Raw genomic sequence first — 18564 nt, 5'->3', positions numbered from 1 at the left:
TCCGTTTCGGAAGTCGGACTCACTGTTTGTGTCGGTGACTGGTCCTAAAAAAGGTCTGGCGGTCTCGTCGGCCACCATTTCTAGGTGGATCAGACAGGTCGTGCTCCAGGCCTATGCCCTAAAGGGGCGGGCGCCTCCCTTTCAGGTCACGGCGCATTCGACCAGGGCGATTGGTGCCTCTTGGGATTTCCATCAAGTGTCTGTCTTACAGGTGTGTAAGGCAGCGACCTGGTCGTCAATCCACACCTTCTCAAAATTTTACAAGGTGGATGTGAGTGCATCTTCGGATGCCTCCTTTGGCCGCAAGGTTTTACAGGCGGCAGTTTAAGGTTATGGGCCCAGATTCACGTAGAGCGGCGCAAATTAAGTTACTCCAAACGTATATCATTTAAGTTAGGGCGCCTTCATTTTGTGACGTAAGTGCCGTATCCACAGCGCTTTTGCGCCAGCGTGATGTAAATACTGAGGCGTAAGGCGGGTTTATTGCAAGTGGGAAGGAAGTGGGCGTGCTCCATTGAAATGAGCCTTGACCCCATGCAAATGAAGGGCCAGCCGTACTGCGCATGCGCGCACGAATCTGCACCTCACTGGGCATGTGCAGAACTCTGCGCAATCAGTGAGATAGGAAAAAGGCCAAGCATACTTAGTTTGAGAATCGCCCTGTGCTTAAATAGCCCCAGACAAACACACTTCCCTTGCAAAAGTACATCCCTGTGTTTCCCTTCCTAAAGCAAGTGTCTTTTGCTCTGTTTGTGGCTGTTTGTTGGTGAGTGTAGTGTTATATTAAAGATTTATTGTAGTAGGAGGTTGTAGTAGGTGTTTGTATTTTCAGAGTGTTTTTTGTGTCTGTTTCTTCTGTGTTTTTTGGTTGAATTTGTATTAGCTGTCTGCTTGTGTTTTTGTTTTTTTGCTGTCTGATTTTTTTGTGTGTCTGTTCTGTGTCTTTTTGGCTGTCTGTTCAGTGTCTTTTTGGCTGTCTGTTCAGTGTCTTTTTGTCGGTTTGTTTTGTGTTTCTGTGTTTGTTTGTTCTGTTTGAATGTTGTGTCTGTTGCTGAGTGCTGTGTTGTGAGATGGCACCGAAGAGAAGAAAATTAAACTTCTCGGTGCGAGAGAAGCACTTGCTGGCCAGGGCTATCACCCAATTTGGGAGATTTTTGCATGGCCCTGACAGCCGAGACCTCACCCCGGCCAGGAAGAGGGCAATAATCCGAGAGATTACTGATCGGATCAATGCGGAGGGGGGGGGACAAGGACCCCCAGTGGGATTCAGAAGAAGATCAACGATCTTAGGAGCCTGGTCCGGGAGAAGATGGCCAAGCAAGCAGCCCATGCCAGGGGCACTGGAGGAGGTCCACCTTGCACCATAAGGTGGACTGAGGAGGAACTTGCGGTGGCCCGGTGCTTCCACAGCCAGCAAGTGGTGGGCCTGCCTGGCTTTCAATCTGATGATCCTGTGAGGACAGGTAATTTTTTTTTCTTTCCATCTGGTGAGTAGCATGTGTGGGTGGGGGAAGGGGATATGTGCCAAGTGTGTGGATCCTCCAACCTGTGTATGTTTTGTGTCCTCCACAGATGGCCAGGAGATTGCTGGTCCATCAGGCCAGGAGGTTGCTGGGCCATCAGGCCAGGCTGCACCACCCCCAGGACAACAGGCTGCTGAGGAGCCCCAAGAAAGTCCGGAGTCCCCAGGGCAGGGGAGTGGCCACACCTCACCTCAGGAGGAGGTTCAGGGGGAGGAGGATGAGGGGGGGAGGTTGAGGATGATCCGATGGAGCTTGCACGAGAAGTGATGCTGTGTTGGGATTCCCTTGTGGCTGACAGCAGTCAGGCCACCATCAGGGGTAGTCCCTCCCACTCCTCCCCCAACAGGGCTGCCCCCCCAGGGGGATCCCCTGCTCCCAGGCCACAAGCCTCAGCTGGAGGCAGTCAGGCCACTATCAGGGGTAGCCCCTCTCACTCCTCCCCCAACAGGGCTCCCACCCCAGGGGGCTCCCCTCCTCCCAGGCCACAAGCCTCAACTGCAGGCAGGAAGGCCACCCAGAAGCCCAGGAGGGTGGCCGAGTTCCTGCCTGCAAATCTGCAGAGGGACCAGGCCCTTCAGACCCGCCATCTGGATCAGGTCACCCGGACTTTGGCCCAGATAGAGGAGAGCCTGGCCTCCATCAATGATTCAGTGAGTGACGTCAGCACTAATTCTTTAGCTTTTATTAATTGTTTTTCTGAGCTGCAGGCCGCCACAACAGGCGTGGCCCTTGAGGTGACTGCCCTGACCCAGGCTGTCCAGGACAACACACAGGCTCTCCAGGCCAATACGGCAGCCCTCACTCTGGGCCTGACCAGGATCGCCGTGGCCTTGGAGGGCAGGCCAGCAGGTGGGCAGCCACCCGGGGAGGATCCTCCTTCCCCTGCCCCCCCCATGAGGATCCTCCTTCCCCTGCCCCCCGCTCCCCTGAGGCTCACGCCGCCGCCATTGATTTTTTGGGTGTACTTTTTTTTTTGTGTGTGTGTGTGAATGATTTATGAATGTGGGGGTGACATTCTTGGTGAAAAAGGGTGTCACCCTCAGTTTTGGTGGATTAGGGATCCCCAGGACCAGGGAGAAGTGATCCCAGGACCATGTGAATGGTGTATGAATGCACAGTGACATACCGTGTTTCCCCGAAAATAAGCCCGGGTCTTATATTAATTTTGGCAACAAAAGACACAGTAGGGCTTATTTTCGGGGTAGGTCTTACCATGTAATGTGCTGTCTTCTCTCCCCCTCCCTCTCCCTGCCTGACAGGAATCCCCAGTGTAAACTGAGTTAAAATGCTTGTAAAATCCTATAATCCACTCCATTACAGTAGTATATAATGTACAATGTGTGTGTTTCTGTAATATAATTGTGCCGAATACCTTCGTTATTGTGCCGAATACCTTCGGCGCTTCTGTGACCCGCCGGAGCTCTCTTCCCCCGCAATTATATTACAGAAACACACACATTGTACATTATATACTACTGTAATAGAGTGGATTATAGGATGTTACAAACATTTTAAACTAGGGCTTATTTTCGGGGTAGGGCTTATATTGCAGCCCTCCTGGAAAATAACGCTAGGTCTTATTTTCGGGGTAGGTCTTATTTTCGGGGAAACACAGTAATTGGAGCCGTGGAGTGGCGTTACTGCTCCCTAATACCATGTGGTTTTCTTGGGTCCAATCCAATTAGATGTGCATGTGATGTGTCTGTGCTAGGGACCACAGTGGGTGTGCATTCATGCATTCTCATTGTGCCATGTTTAATGTGTGTGTTTACTGTGCAAAGATGCCTTCTGCGAGGCGTCTCCTGGCTGCTGTGCCCTCAGCAGACCGGGTAGAGTTGGGGGGGGGGGGGGGACTGTCTGGTTCAGGGGTCAGGTCATCACGTATGTCAATCTCCAGGCCCCTTCTCACTGCGAAGTTGTGCAGCATGCAACATGCCCCGATGATCAGGCACACAAAGTTTGGGGAATACAACGGGGTACCCCCAGACTTATCCAGGCATCGGAAACGGAACTTCAGGAGGCCAAATGTGCGTTCCACCACTCCACGGGTACGTATGTGTGCAGCATTGTAGTTTTCTTCTCCTGGGGTTTGGGGGTTCCGGTATGGAGTCATAAGATGGGGTCCCAGTGCATATGCAGAGTCACCTGGAAGGGAAAAGACAGGAGGATGTTAGTCATGCATGTGACCCTCGTGATGTCTGCATCATGGGGGGGACAGTCATACATGACACCCATGTCGCTCACCAACCAGCCAGCTGTCCCCATACACGTTCTGTTCCAATTCTCTGGAGATGTTGCTGTGACGGTATATGTAGCTGTCATGGCTGGATCCTGGGTGTTTGGCACAGACGTGCCATATGAGGCAGTGGGCATCCACTATCACCTGGACATTGATTGAATGCCAATGCTTCCTATTGCGGTACATGTGCTCTGTCTCACGGGGGGGGCTGTAGTGCCACATGTGTGCAATCAATGGCCCCGATGGTGCGTGGGAATCCTGCAATTTTATAAAAATCTGTCATTGTGTTCATTCGCTGGACCTCCTGGGAGGGTTTGATGATTTGATTGGCCATGCGTCTCAGGATTGCAGGGACAACCTGGTGCACACATCTGCTAATGGAGGATTGTGACATCCCAGCCACCACTCCACTTGTGCGCTGAAAAGAGCCAGTGGCCAGGAAATGCAGTGTTGCCAGTACCTTGATCAGTGGCTGCACTGCATGTGAGCGGTGTATTGGGCTGGTGAGATCATCCTGCAGGATTGTGGTTATTTCCAGGATGGCTTCACGGCTGAATCTGAAGGTGCGATACACCTCTGCTTCCCCCATGCCAAAGACATCTAGGCGTCTGCGGTATACCCTCTCCTGTGCCCTCCTCCGTTCCCTCCTCCTTCTTTTCGCCTCTAAAGTCACTAGTATAGTTATGAGCATGGATGCCCCTGGCATGTTGGCAGACAGATTGTAGTCCGGCAAGTGTGTGTGCTCAGCTCTTCCTTAATGGTATTGCTTTAGCTGACCTTTACACGGCTATAGCAAAGTTAGGGCTGCTTTTATAAAGTGTAAAATTACTCCGGGAAACTAACAGATGCGCACATGGCGTAGCCTACGCCGCACACACTTAATTTTGTGGATCGCCTTATCTCCCTCATTTGCATCTTTGCCTAGCAAAACAATGGTGTGTCTAGCGTATTTTGCGCTCGAAGAAGCGCCGGTGTAATTTTTTTAGGTAGGACGGAAAAAAATAGTTTTCAGGCGTATTTCGTTTTGAGGATCAGGCGCAAAAATACGTGCAGCGCAAATTTCAATTACGCCGCGCAACTCGAGATACATCGGCGTAAGTCCTTTGTGAATCTGGCCCCTGGTTCCTCTGTTGAGGAACTCTGGTTTGTTTGGGGTGAAGCTTGGTTTGCTGTGTTTTTTCCCACCCCTCGAATTTTTTTTACACTGCTTGGGGACGTCCCTAAGGTCAATGCTGCTGTGTCCGTCCATGAACGGAAGAGAAAATAGGATTTTTGTACCCACCGTAAAATCCATTTCTCTGAGTTCATGGACGGACACCTACCCCTCCTTGTTTGTACTGCTTGTCTATGAACTGAGGCTGGATGTTCCAGAGAGTGGGATGTACCCGGGGGACACGCCCCCTGGGAGGTGCTGTACTGAGAGAAGTGTTTTTAACACTTAAAGTGCTGTTTCTTTCTGCCTAGTCTCTCCTAGAATTAAGGTATATAATCCTAAGGTCAATTCTGCTGTGTCCGTCCATGAACTCAGAGAAATGGATTTTACGGTGAGTACAAAAATCCTATTTTTTTTTCAGGAAAGTGGTGTTTTGTATTCCTCTACGGTTAGCTCTCCACTCAAAGGAACGGGTGTAACTGGAATCAGGGTTGTTTACTATGTATTGCTGTGCGTAGAGGTTGCACTGGGCCACAATGGACGATAGTATGTCTTCGGTAAAAATCAAATGAAAAAAATCGAGCATGGCAAAATCATCGGTGTTCACCTGGACCCCTGGCTGGGCGGTGAAAGGGGGGATATTTGCTGCTCCGGAATTAGGGGGAAGCCACAGAGGGTTTTGAAGGGCATAGGGAAGGCTGGCATGTCCCCTATCCCTTTGGGGCTGAGATGACACCCTACTGGTGCCTGGCCTTTGTTGCAGTGGCACTGCTCTTGGGGTGGACGGCACTGCTCTTGGGGTGGACGGCACTGCTCTTGGGGTGGACGGCACTGCTCTTGGGGTGGACGGCACTGCTCTTGGGGTGGACGGCACTGCTCTTGGGGTGGACGGCACTGCTCTTGGGGTGGACGGCACTGCTCTCGAGGTGGACTGCGCTGCTGGTAAAAGACTGCTGCTCCACGCCAGAACACTTTTTTTCATGGGCACATGTTCCTCTTCTGATTCTGTATCAGACCCACTGCTTGTAACCGGTTCATAGGCTGAATCGGAATCTGACTGAGACTCAGAGAGCTCCCCGCTGCCCTCATCGGTCATGCATAGAAGCCTACAAGGCGGAGAATTCTTGGCATCAATAGACATCAAAGACGCATACTTACACGTGACTATGCATCCTGCTCACCAAAAGTTCTAAAGGTTTGCGGTAGAACACCGCCACTACCAGTTTGTGGCTCTGCCTTTTGGCTTGGCTACCTCACCCCGGGTGTTTACAAAGGTGCTGGCCCCGCTTTTGGCAAATCCTAAGAGCGTAGGGCACAGCGGTGATGGCTTATCTAGACGATTTGCTTCTAGTAGAGCAATCGGTGTGCTCAGCACGGTAAAATACCTAGAGCATTTAGGGTGGATCCTAAACCTACAAAAATCCTCCCTACAGCCCCTAAGAAGGCTGGAGTATTTGGGCATGATCATAAACACGGTCTAAAGCAGGGTGTTCCTTCCAGAGCCAAATATCAAAGCTTTAAGGGAACTGGTCCGCATGGTCAAGGCAAAAAAGGGTTCATCCATTCGCCTTTGTATTAAGTTATTGGGGATAATGGTAGCCTCCTTCGAGGCCATCCCTTATACTCCGTTTCATTCCAGGCTGGGTCAAAACAGTATCCTGACTGCTTGGAACAAGAGAATCCAGGCTCTAGATTTACCAATGCACCCATCTTCAAGGGTGTGCCAGAGCTTCAGTTGGTGGTTAGAGACCAAGAATTTGAAAAAGGAAAATCCTTCCTCCCAGTCACCTGGAAGGTGGTGTCTATGGATGCCAGCCTTTCCGGCTGGGAAGCAATTCTGGAAGAGGTCTCGGCCCAAGGAACTTGGTCCAAGTTGGGGAAAAAAAGCCTGCCCATCAACATATTGGAGATTCGGGCAGTATATCTAGCCCTCAGAACCTTGCAGGGTTACCCTGTTCGGATTCAATTTGACAATGCTACTGCGGTAGCTTATATCAATCATCAGGGGGGCACCTGGAGTTGGGACGCTCAGAAAGAAGTTAACCAGATATTGGTATGGGCAGAAAATCATATTCCTTGTCTTTCTGCAATCTTCATTCCAGGAGTGGAAAATTGGCAGGCAGTTCCTAAGCCGCCAACAACTGTTGCCAGACGACTGGTCTCTCCACCCCGATATTTTTCAAACTATATGTCAGAAATGGGGGACCCCAGATGTGGACTTACTAGCCTCCAGGGTCAACAGGAAGTTGGACACCTTTGAGTCAAGGATCAGAGATCCTCTAGCCTTTGCAATGGATGCACTAGTGATTCCCTGGCATCAGTTTTCACTGACCTATGCATTCCCTCCAGTTCCGCTCTTACAGAGACTGCTTTGCAAAATCAAAAAAGAGGGAATACCAGTACTCTTGGTGGCTCCGAATTGGCCCAGAAGGTCCTAGTACACTGAAATTGTAAGGATGGCAGTGGGGGAACCTTGGATTCTTCCACTTCGCCAAGACCTGCTGTTGCATTGTCCAGTGTTCCATCCTTCCTTACGAAAACTCAATTTGACGGTTTGGCTATTAAAGCCTACATATTGAGGAAACGTGGGCTCTTAGATACAGTTCTCTCCACTCTTATTAATGCTAGAAAACCGGCCTTCAGGCTGATTTATTATAAATGGAGAGAAACAGTGCGCATACCACAGAAATTATAAACCAAATAGAGCTGCGACTCAAAAATGTTATACAACATATATAGTACAAAGAAAAAAGCTGGAGTGGCGCTAGACTATTGAGAATATCTTAGTGAAAAAATATATATATTAAAAATATGTAAAAAGTCTATGAAAAAAAAAAAATATATATATATATATATATATATATATATATATATATATATATATATATATATATATATATATATATATATATATATATATATATAGATGCAGTCCCTCACTAACACGTGAGGTCACTGGATGTGCTGTGTACCACAATGTGTTCCAGGTGCGAGCCGAGACCTTCCTGTCTCCCAGCTTGGCCCAAACAAACTATGTAAAGTGTAACAAAAGCTGGAGTTCAGTTTAGTACTATGTAAAGAAATGGGATTTAGGGAGTTTCAGAGGTGAGGTAGAGAAGATCTATGATGGTAGATACAAAAGAAAGAAAGGAAGCCCTATTTGCTGAAAATGAGAATGTCAGTCAAGTGACTGTGTTGATATTGCTATGTTGGCCAAAGATTTTGAGCTTGTGTATTAGGGCCAGGAAAACCTCAGAGGGGTTGGGAAAATATATTGATAGATCATGAGCAAAGAAACTTAATTTATCTCTTTAATAAGATCTTGAATCGAAAGATCTAATAGCAATCACAAGCTGTTCCCTTGCCAGAATGTAGAGATAAGGAGAAATGGGGCAGCCGTGGCGTGTATCATGTATATGAACAAGATAAGACCGAATACTGTTGACCCAAACCTTAGCCAAGGGTGAGATATAAAGGGCCATGATTTTGGTTGACAGAATAGAGGGTACACCAATTTGTGTAAGAGAAACAGAAAATCACAGGCCACGCCTCAAACACCTTCTCGGCATCTACTGGTAAGTCAGAGGGGGAGGTGTTTTTTTTTTCTTTGCATGACCAATAAGGGCGAGTGTTTTGATAGGAAAAATCAGATTGACTCTCCGGGGAACAGGAAGGAATTTTTTTTGTGTATATGGGATTATATGATGATTATTTATTTTTTGGGTTGCACTAGAACTAGATGGACTCTTTTTCAACCTATGTAACTATAATAGTATTGTCCCTTGCTTGTAGGGACAAAACCCTACCTGATCCAGATCAGAGAGCGAATATAAGATTGAAGTCTATGAGCAATCACTTTTGAGAATATTTCTAAGTGATGGGTCTATACAGGTAGTTGCCGCAGTATAAAGCCAGACTAATTTATACCTTTCCTCCAGTGAGACTTTTGCCTTGACCACTCCATAAAATGGAGCAAGAGAATAAACACATTTTCCCTATGGCATCTGACAGGCCCAGAATAATTTGGTAATTGGACTGCTAGGAGGCTGTTTCATCTTGCTTCACAGGTATGGCTGTTAAAGCCCAAGTTTTAAAGGACAGAGGGGTCTCTGAATATTTTATTTCCAGCTTGGTAAAAGCAAGGAAGGCCACTTCTAGGGAGATCCATCATACCTGGAAATCTTTCAGTCTACTGTTCATATCATGTGGACGTTCAGTCCTCTATGGATGCAGCTTTTGGCCACAAGGTTCTTGGAGCGATACTCAGAAATTGGGCCTGCTTGTTGCTCAACCTTCTTATTCATTGCTTGGGAAGGTCTCAGGGCCCATGAATACTAAGCCTTTGTCCTGTACTGTATGATTAAGATAAGATAATTCCCCATCTTGGCGAGACAGGCCACCCACCCTCCTTTCTAATCCTGTTTTCTACATTGCTTGTTACAAAACTCAGAGTGGCAACAAGTTTTGTTTATCAATATGCTATTTAAACTGTTGGATGTTAACACATCCTCGGCAGCTCATTTCTAATTGTCTAACGCCTTATTGGCAATTACAAATAATCTTCTTATGCCATGTTATGTACATTAAAAATGTTTTAATAAAAATGTATTGAAAGTCAAAATGCAGAGTGACTTAAAATGATATAGAAGGAAACATAGGGGGCTTGTCCTTCAAAGCTTTGTTGGTGTCCAATCACATACAAGTTTGAGTATATAAATCGAGGCCTATGAATACCAATCCTGTGTCCTGTACTTTGCTCTGTAAGATTTCATTCAATACTGTAAGATATGAAATTTACAGGCAAGTCAAAATTCCTGTTATTTACTGCTGATCAGGGAAATGTAAATAATGTCAGTTTGTACCATCTAATTATATCACCATGTCACCGAGATATTTAAATATTTCTTTGCATTCACCTTTATAAATTGCTAGATGAGTTATTGTTTCTGATCAAAATGCTGATCGGTCAGTCTTCTTCCGGTGCCTTTTTAAATATTTAACTGGTGTATCTTTACTATCTGAGGCATATACACTCACTCTAAGGGGCTTACCATTCTTGTCCCTGTTCTCTTACACATCGGGTAGTGACATAACAGAATAAATGTACAAATTCACTTTAGCTTGTGGTTAAATTTTAGGTTTTGGTCTGATAGCATTTCCCTTTTTTGCAATCTTTACTAACATATGTACATTTGTGTGTTACAAATCACTTGTAGCCAGACAGCTGCAAAGCTTAGAAATTTTCCAAACCACCACCTTTTTTTTGTTCCAACAGAGATGTTCTTGTAGTCATCTACAGCAGTCATTTTCTACTTGTTTGCGTTTTACATTTTATATGGCAGAAATCCATGTATGGATTTCTTAACCGCTAGCCAACCAGCCACTGCAGTTATACTGCGCCAGTTTAGCACGGCTGCGCAAATCGCTGTAGCTGTATGTCGCTTTCTTTATCGTACATCACGGGACACAGAGCGGCATTCATTACTATATGGGTTATATGGAGTACCTTCAGGTGTAGACACTGGCAATCTCAAACAGGAAATGCCCCTCCCTATATAACCCCCTCCCATAGGTGGAGTACCTCAGTTTTTACGCCAGTGTCTTAGGTGTTAGTCATGGTTTAGCTTGCCTCCGCATCCTTGGGATTAGGTGAGCTACCGGTTCTGTCCAAAAAAGCCTCAGCGCTAAAGTGGTCAGTAACCGGACCCCAAACCCTTGGGGTATAGCCCATAATGCTTTTCTTTTTAGAGAGCTGGACCCTGGGCCCAGAACTTAGAAACCTTTGGGTACCTAAAGTTTTCTGTTGCCAGGGTGCTATATGGGCCCAGGACAGTGGATCCTTCATAGGAACCCAGGGCCTGAAGGTCTAGACATCCCCACGGAGATGGGGGAAGATTGGGCCTCTTGCTTGGCAAAGTCCTGCGGCATGGAGCAGGTAAGTGAGGGGAAAACTTGCGGAACTTGGTTCTTAGCAGGTTTTTTTCTGGGGGGTCACAGGGGACATGCCTAAAGTTATGCACTGCATCTGGCAAACTAGTCACATATCATAAAGATAGGATGGCTCTCTATGTATTATTCCCCATAAGATGTGACCTCCCTTGTAGTGTTGGAAAAGCATTGAGTGGGGCCTGTGTTATATAAAAATATATGTGTGTGTCAGAGAGCTTTGCTTACCTGCAGGCCTCCAGGCGATGCTCCATTCAGTCTTCCTCCTCAGAGCCTGCAAGCAGGCAAAACGCTGACCTCCTCATGGTTCCAGGCTGCAGGCTGCAGTTTGCTGGAACAGAGAGGTCCCTTCCTCCCAAAATCCCCCCCCCCTCCCCCTGTCGGGAGGGGCATTTCCTGTTTGCGGTTGCTGGGGGGGAAGGGCGGGTCAGTGGCTTAAAGGAAGGGGCGGCCCTTCCTTGTTTGTTCCATCAATACTTTGGAACTGAGGAGAAAGACCAGAGCGGCAGCACGGGGCGCCGAGGACACACAGTGGCCAGAAAGGATATTGCAGTCTTCAGAGGACTGTTTTGTCAAGCCTAGAAATAGGCTGTTTCTTTTCCATCTCATAGTTTTTCTTTGCAATACTACTCAGGGGGACAGAATGTTTTTTCTTTCCTGGATTTGAAACAAAAACGAAAAAAAAAAAAAAAAAAAAAAAAAAGTCATCTAGGGGAGAGGAAGCATTTTTTTTATCCCCCAAACAGGTGTTTGGACAATTAACTTTTATAGTTCCAAATACCAATAGGTAGCAGGTGTACCTCGGTATTGTACCATGGTATGCCGCTGTTTTCCCTACAGGGAGCCTTGGGGCCATCGGGATCTGGGGCTGGAGCTGACGCGGGTCAGTCCAACCCTAAGATGGTCACGGAGGAGGTATTACTCACCTCTTTAAAAGAGATGCAGAAAAGCATGGGAAAAATGATATCCGCAGCTATGCGGGGCAGTAAGCGGAATAGATCTCCGTCGCCCGAGCGCGGACCCTCAGAAGAGGAGGTCCTTTCCTCAGGGGAATTGGACGACCTCTTGGACACGGACCAAGTAGGTTCAGGGATCGAAGACCCGGATACAGAGGAGTCTGGGGCAGTCTCCCTGAGGGAGAGCTGGTGGATTCAAGGATTGTCGGACTTGGTCCATAGGACATTCAACTTGCCAGTACCAGATCTCCAGGTATCGACGGTTTCAGCTTTGGGCTCACTGAGGGCGCCTCAAAGCAATGCTGTGTTTCCGATCCATCCTCTATTAGAGGGAATTTTGTTCCAAGATTGGAACAAGCCAGATAAGATCTTCTTACCACCTAAAAGGTTCTCTGTCCTATATCCTATGGAAGAAAATTTTTCCAAAAGATGGGCTACTCCTGCAGTGGACGCAGCCATCTCATGTGTTAACAGATCGTTAACATGCCCTGTAGAAAACATACAGGTGTTCAAGGATCCAGTTGATAAACGCTTGGAAGCACTACTTAAGAACTCCTTCACTACTGCAGGGGCAGTAGTACAGCCAGCTGTGGCTGCGATTGGGGTCGCTCAAGCATTATCGGATCAATTTAAGCAGATGCTTAAACTTATTCCGGCCCAGCAGGCAGAAAAATTTTCGGATGTCCCTAAGGCCATATGTTTTACGGTAGACGCAATCAAGGATTCTATCCAGCAAGCGTCACGTTTATCGTTATCCCTTATCCATATGAGAAGACTCTTATGGTTAAAAAGCTGGGAGGCTGAGCCCCCATGCAAGAAGCTCCTGGTAGGGTTCCCCTTCCATGGAGGACGACTCTTCGGAGAAGACCTAGATAAATACATTCAGACCATTTCAAACGGCAAGAGTACTCTCTTGCCAACTAAGAAGAAGGTTCAGGGACCTGCGTTTAAACGACAGTATTCCCCTGGGCAGGGGCCCTCTAATGCCAAGCAGTATCGACGGCCTCCTGCAAAAGCAAACTTCGGCTTCAACAGCAGATCACAAGGACAGGCTGTTAGAGGCAAAAGGCAGTGGTTTCGCAAACCAGCAAAACCAGCCCCCAAGCCAACCTTATGAAGGGGCGCCCCCACCCACGAAGGTGGGGGGAAGGCTGCGACTCTTTTCAGAGATTTGGGAAGCCAGCATTCCCGACGAGTGGGTACGGTCTTCCGTGGCCACAGGCTACAAATTAGATTTCCTAAGGTTTCCTCCTCCTCATTTCCAGAAGTCGAGGATTCCAAACGATCCGGAAAAGGGAGCCGCATTAAGATCGGCATTAGATCATCTACTTTCCCAGGAAGTAATAGTAGAGGTACCAGTCCTGGAACAGGGGCTGGGTTTCTACTCCAACCTATTCATCATCCCAAAATCCAATGGAGATGTCAGGCCAATTTTGGACCTAAAGATGGTAAATGCATATCTAAAGATCCGCTCATTTCGGATGGAATCCGTGCGGTCAGCAGCTGCCACACTCCAGAAGGACGACTTCATGGCGTCCATAGACATAAAGGATGCCTACCTTCATGTTCCAATTTATCAGCCACATCAAAGATATCTACGCTTCATGGTGGCTTCGCGTCACTTCCAATTCGTGGCGCTTCCCTTCGGGTTGGCTACGGCCCCCCGGGTGTTCACGAAGGTCCTAGCTCCAATCCTAGCCAAACTAAGGATCCAAGGGGTCACGATCCTAGCATACCTGGACGACCTCCTAGTCATAGATCACTCGTCTCCCGGCTTGGAGCGAGCAGTGGCCCTCACGGTCCAATACCTCGAGAGGTTCGGCTGGGTCCTAAATCGAGAAAAGTCAGCTTTCCAGCCCACAAAGCAGTTGGAATATCTCGGCATGAGATTAGACACAGAACAACAAGGAGTGTTCCTACCTCTGAGGAAGGTAAAAGCCATCAAGGAATTAATCCTACTGGTTCTAAGCAAGAAAGAACCGACTATTCGCCTATGTATGAGGTTACTAGGCAAGATGGTGGCCACATTCGAGGCGGTACCATACGCCCAGAGCCACACTCGCATCCTACAGGCAGCCATCCTGTCAGCATGGAGCAGAAGGCCACAGGCCTTGGATATCCCGTTGCCGCTCTCATCAAGAGTCCGACAAAGTCTGTGTTGGTGGTTAGACCCTCAGAATCTACTGAAGGGGAGGTCTTTCAGCCCAGTGGCTTGGAAGATAGTGACCACAGACGCCAGCCTGACGGGCTGGGGAGCAATTTTGGATGGTTGCACTCGCCAAGGTACTTGGGCAAAGCCAGAGAAGCAGTTGCCCATCAACATCTTGGAGCTCAGAGCTGCTCGACTAGCCCTCAGGGCTTGGACGTCAAAATTGCAGGGGTTCCCGGTGAGAATTCAATCAGACAATGCCACGGCCGTGGCACACATAAATCACCAAGGGGGAACCAGGAGTCAAGCCGCTCAGAGAGAGGTGAGCTTGATTCTTCTATGGGCAGAGGCTCATGTGCCCTGCATATCGGCAATATTCATTCCAGGAGTGGACAACTTTCAGGCGGACTTCTTAAGCCGCCAGACTCTATGGCCGGGGGAATGGTCTCTGCATCCACTAGTCTTTCAAGCACTCTGCCAAAGATGGGGAGTGCCGGACGTGGATATCATGGCATCGAGACTCAACAAGAAACTAGACAGGTTCATGTCCCGCTCAAGGGATCCGATGGCCTGCGGAACCGATGCGTTGGTTTGCCCTTGGCATCAGTTCAAACTTCTTTATGCGTTTCCCCCGCTCCAGTTACTACCCCGCCTGCTGCGCAGGATCCGGGTGGAGCACATACCAGTCATCCTGGTAGCTCCAGCATGGCCCAGAAGGGCATGGTACTCACTAATCTTAAGGATGGTAGTGGGAGACCCTTGGACTCTTCCTCTACGGCCAGACCTGCTATCGCAAGGTCCGATCCTCCACCCTGCCTTACGGCATCTAAATTTGACGGCCTGGAAGCTGAATCCCTGATTCTCAGGGGTAGAGGTCTGTCTCAGAAAGTAATCTCTACCCTAATCAGAGCCAGGAAACCGGTCTCTAGGGTGATTTATTACAGGGTCTGGAAGGCCTATGTAGGCTGGTGTGAGTCCAAGCGATGGCTTTCTCGCAAATTTACCATCGATAGAGTATTAAGTTTTCTCCAGCTAGGAGTGGATAAAGGATTGGCATTAAGCACAATCAAAGGACAGATTTCTGCTCTGTCAGTGTGGTTTCAGCGGCCGCTGGCCACCCACTCGCTGGTTAAGACCTTCCTTCAAGGGGTCTTACGTATTAGACCTCCAGTTAAATCCCCGCTTTGTCCGTGGGATTTAAATCTTGTTCTGTCAAGTTTACAGAAACAACCGTTTGAGCCGTTGGCTGATATTCCTTTGGTTCTACTGACAAGGAAGTTAGTATTTTTGGTTGCCATAGTTTCCGCAAGAAGAGTTTCGGAGCTGGCAGCCTTATCCTGTAAGGAACCATATCTTGTTTTTCATAAGGACAGGGTCGTTCTCCGCCCTCATCCTTCCTTCCTACCGAAGGTCATATCCAGTTTTCATTTGAACCAGGATTTGGTATTACCATCCTTCTTCCCTAAACCTACTTCCAGAAAGGAAGGGTTGCTGCATACCTTGGATATTGTCAGGGCCATGAAGGCCTATCTTAAAGCTACAAAGAAGATCCGGAAGACAGATGTGCTGTTCATTCTACCGGATGGGCCCAAGAAGGGGCAGGCAGCTGCAAAGTCCACCATTTCTAGGTGGATTAAGCAATTAATCACTCAGGCCTACGGCTTGAAAGGGTTGCCTCCTCCAGTATCATTAAAGGCTCATTCTACTAGAGCCATGGGCGCCTCCTGGGCAGCACACCACCAGATCTCTATGGCTCAAGTTTGCAAGGCGGCAACCTGGTCTTCTGTCCACACGTTTACAAAATTCTACAAGTTGGACGTAAGAAGGAATACTGATACTGCCTTCGGGCAGGCAGTGCTGCAGGCTGCAGTTTGAGACCCTCGGATTCCGGGGGCTCCTCTTGTTCGAGTTAAATTTAAAAATTTTATTTTTCTCAACTAAGTTGGATTTATTATGATTTGAGTATATCTCTAAATTAAATCATTTTGTCTTGGAGATGTTCTCCCTCCCCTCATTGTAAGCATTGCTTTGGGACATCCCATATAGTAATGAATGCCGCTCTGTGTCCCGTGATGTACGATAAAGAAAAAGAGATTTTTAATACAGCTTACCTGTAAAATCTTTTTCTTGGAGTACATCACGGGACACAGAGCTCCCACCCCTCTTTTTTGAGGACCATTTTGGGAGGCATACTGCTTGCTACAAAACTGAGGTACTCCTCCTATGGGAGGGGGTTATATAGGGAGGGGCATTTCCTGTTTGAGATTGCCAGTGTCTACACCTGAAGGTACTCCATATAACCCATATAGTAATGAATGCCGCTCTGTGTCCCGTGATGTACTCCAAGAAAAAGATTTTACAGGTAAGCTGTATTAAAAATCTCTTTTTTTTTAAGACATCACAGCAGGCGCGCCGCCGTGTGTCTCCAGAGCTAATGACCGCAAGGCACCCACGGTCGCTCGTGACAGAGCGACAATCGAGATCTCAGGGGAGAGGAGACATCATGTGTTCATACTAAGTATGAACACCGATCTCTCTCCTTCCCTAGTCAGTCCCATCCCCCCCCCAGTTAGAACACAGTTAACCCCTTGATCGCCCCCTAGTGTTAACCCCTTCCCTGCCAGTGACATTCATACAGTAATCAATGGCTATTTTTAAGCTCTGATCGCTTTATAAATGTCAATGGTCCCAAAATAGTGTCAAAAATGTCCGATCTGTCTGCCACAATGTTGCAGTCCTAAAAAAAAATCTCAAATCGCCGCCATTACTAGTAAAAAAAAAAATAATAATAAAAATCCTTCTCAGTCTTTACGAGGGAATCGGGGTGCTTCAGTAACCAAACTGCAATGTTTACCCTCATGACACATCACAGGAAGCACCCTCATGGCAAACAGAATTAGAAATAGACTTACAACGTAACAATAATAAGTCACTGGGACCAGATGGCTTGCACCCGCGGGTCCTTAAGGAACTCAGTCAAGTAATTGCCAGACCATTGTTCCTAATTTTTACAGTCTACCAGCTGATTGGAGAAAAGCCAAACTATGCTTGATAAAGGTAGATTCAATATATTTCAATGTTTTTATTTCAGATGGAGTTAAGGGATGTGGAGCGGAAGATAGCACAGCATGCTACTAAACTGCAGGGGGTGGACCTTAATCGTACTGTTCAGCAGGTGAACCAAGAGAAACAAGAAAAGCAGCATAGTTTGGATAATGGTGCGTATCTGTAAAGCATTTTACTCCAAAACATTTGTATATACTCCTGTACAGAAAGACAATCTTACGTGTCCTCGCCCACAATCAATGGGTCATACATATATGCAAGATGAAGGCTTCACATACTAAAGTATTGCAAGACATCCAGTTTATTTAAAAGGTATTGCACTTATATTTACACTATTCCCCCCAATATAGTGCTGAATACATCCCTCCTTTTTCGGTTACTCCTATATATGCAGAATCCAAAGGAGGGTCCACCATGATTGATTAAAAACAAGAAAAGGGATGTACTACGTTTTAATATGTTAATCAAGCACCAGCAAGCCAGACAGTCTATTAAAACCATCAAGGTTGTAAATAATAACAGGAGTCTGGGTGCCATCGCCATCTTGTGGCTGATAACAAGAAGACGCCCAGGAATAATTCTAATGCATAATAATCTATAAGAAAAAAATATAATATATATTTTTTTTAAACTCATTAAGAATTTAACGCAAATCCCCATCATACAGGCACGGCATACCAGAGAACAAACCAAGAGGGAAATCCCCTAATGGTCATAAATATCATGTGTGCTGATTTACGCGCCGAAATATGTAAATCAGTTAGATACGCGAATTCACGAACGTACGCCCGGCCGACGCAGTACATTTACGCCGTTTACGTTAGGCTTTTCCAGGCGTATAGTTACCCTTGCTATATGGTGGCGTAAGTGCGGCGTACCAATGTTAAGTGTGGCCGTCGTTCCCGCAACGAAATTTGAAAATGTTACGTAGTTTGCGTAACTCGTCCGTGAATGGGGCTGGACGTAATTTACGTTCATGTCAAAACCAATACGTCCTTGCGGCGTATTAGGAGCAAAGCACACTGGGAGATTTCCACGGACGGCGCATGTGCCGTTCGTGAAAAACGTCAATCACGTCGGGTCACAGAACATTAACATAAAACACGCCCCCCTGTCCCACATTTGAATTAGGCGGGCTTACGCCGGCCGATTTACGCTACGCCGCTGCAACTTACGGAGCAAGTGCTTTGAGAATACAGCACTTGCCCGTCTAAGTTGCGGAGGCATAACGTAAATAGGTTATGTTACGCCCGCACAAAGATGCGCGCACCTACGAGAATCTGGCCCAGATATAAAAGACACACATATAATAAAAGCAAAAACTTACAAGACAAAATTGCAAAACCATAACGCATTTACAACAGGGGATGAATGGGGAGAAAAAAATCAACCTTTTATTGATAAAACTATTTTTATCCCACTCCATAGTCAACCCCTAAGGGGCATGGTTCCAAGTCAATAAATTGTGTTTAGTCACATTGGTTTAAACGCTGCACTTTTTTACTAGTTGTATATGTGCCTTATATCAAGGC

General features: G+C 47.1%; 1 protein-coding gene across 2 annotated transcripts in view; it reads left to right on the top strand.

The window, feature by feature from the left end:
• Positions 1–18564, top strand: part of RAD50 (RAD50 double strand break repair protein) — a 269333-nt gene that overhangs the window by 167360 nt on the left and 83409 nt on the right. For both annotated transcript variants that reach the window (XM_040344638.1, XM_040344639.1), the window contains exon 16: positions 17058–17184. In XM_040344638.1, coding sequence (XP_040200572.1) covers positions 17058–17184 — 127 coding nt within the window. The remainder of the gene's footprint in view (positions 1–17057; positions 17185–18564) is intronic.

Source organism: Rana temporaria, chromosome 3 (genome assembly GCF_905171775.1).
Source record: "Rana temporaria chromosome 3, aRanTem1.1, whole genome shotgun sequence".
NCBI classification, from domain to species: Eukaryota; Metazoa; Chordata; class Amphibia; order Anura; family Ranidae; genus Rana; species Rana temporaria.
Note: the sequence above shows the minus strand (reverse complement) of the source record. Positions and strands in the feature narration are given on the sequence as shown.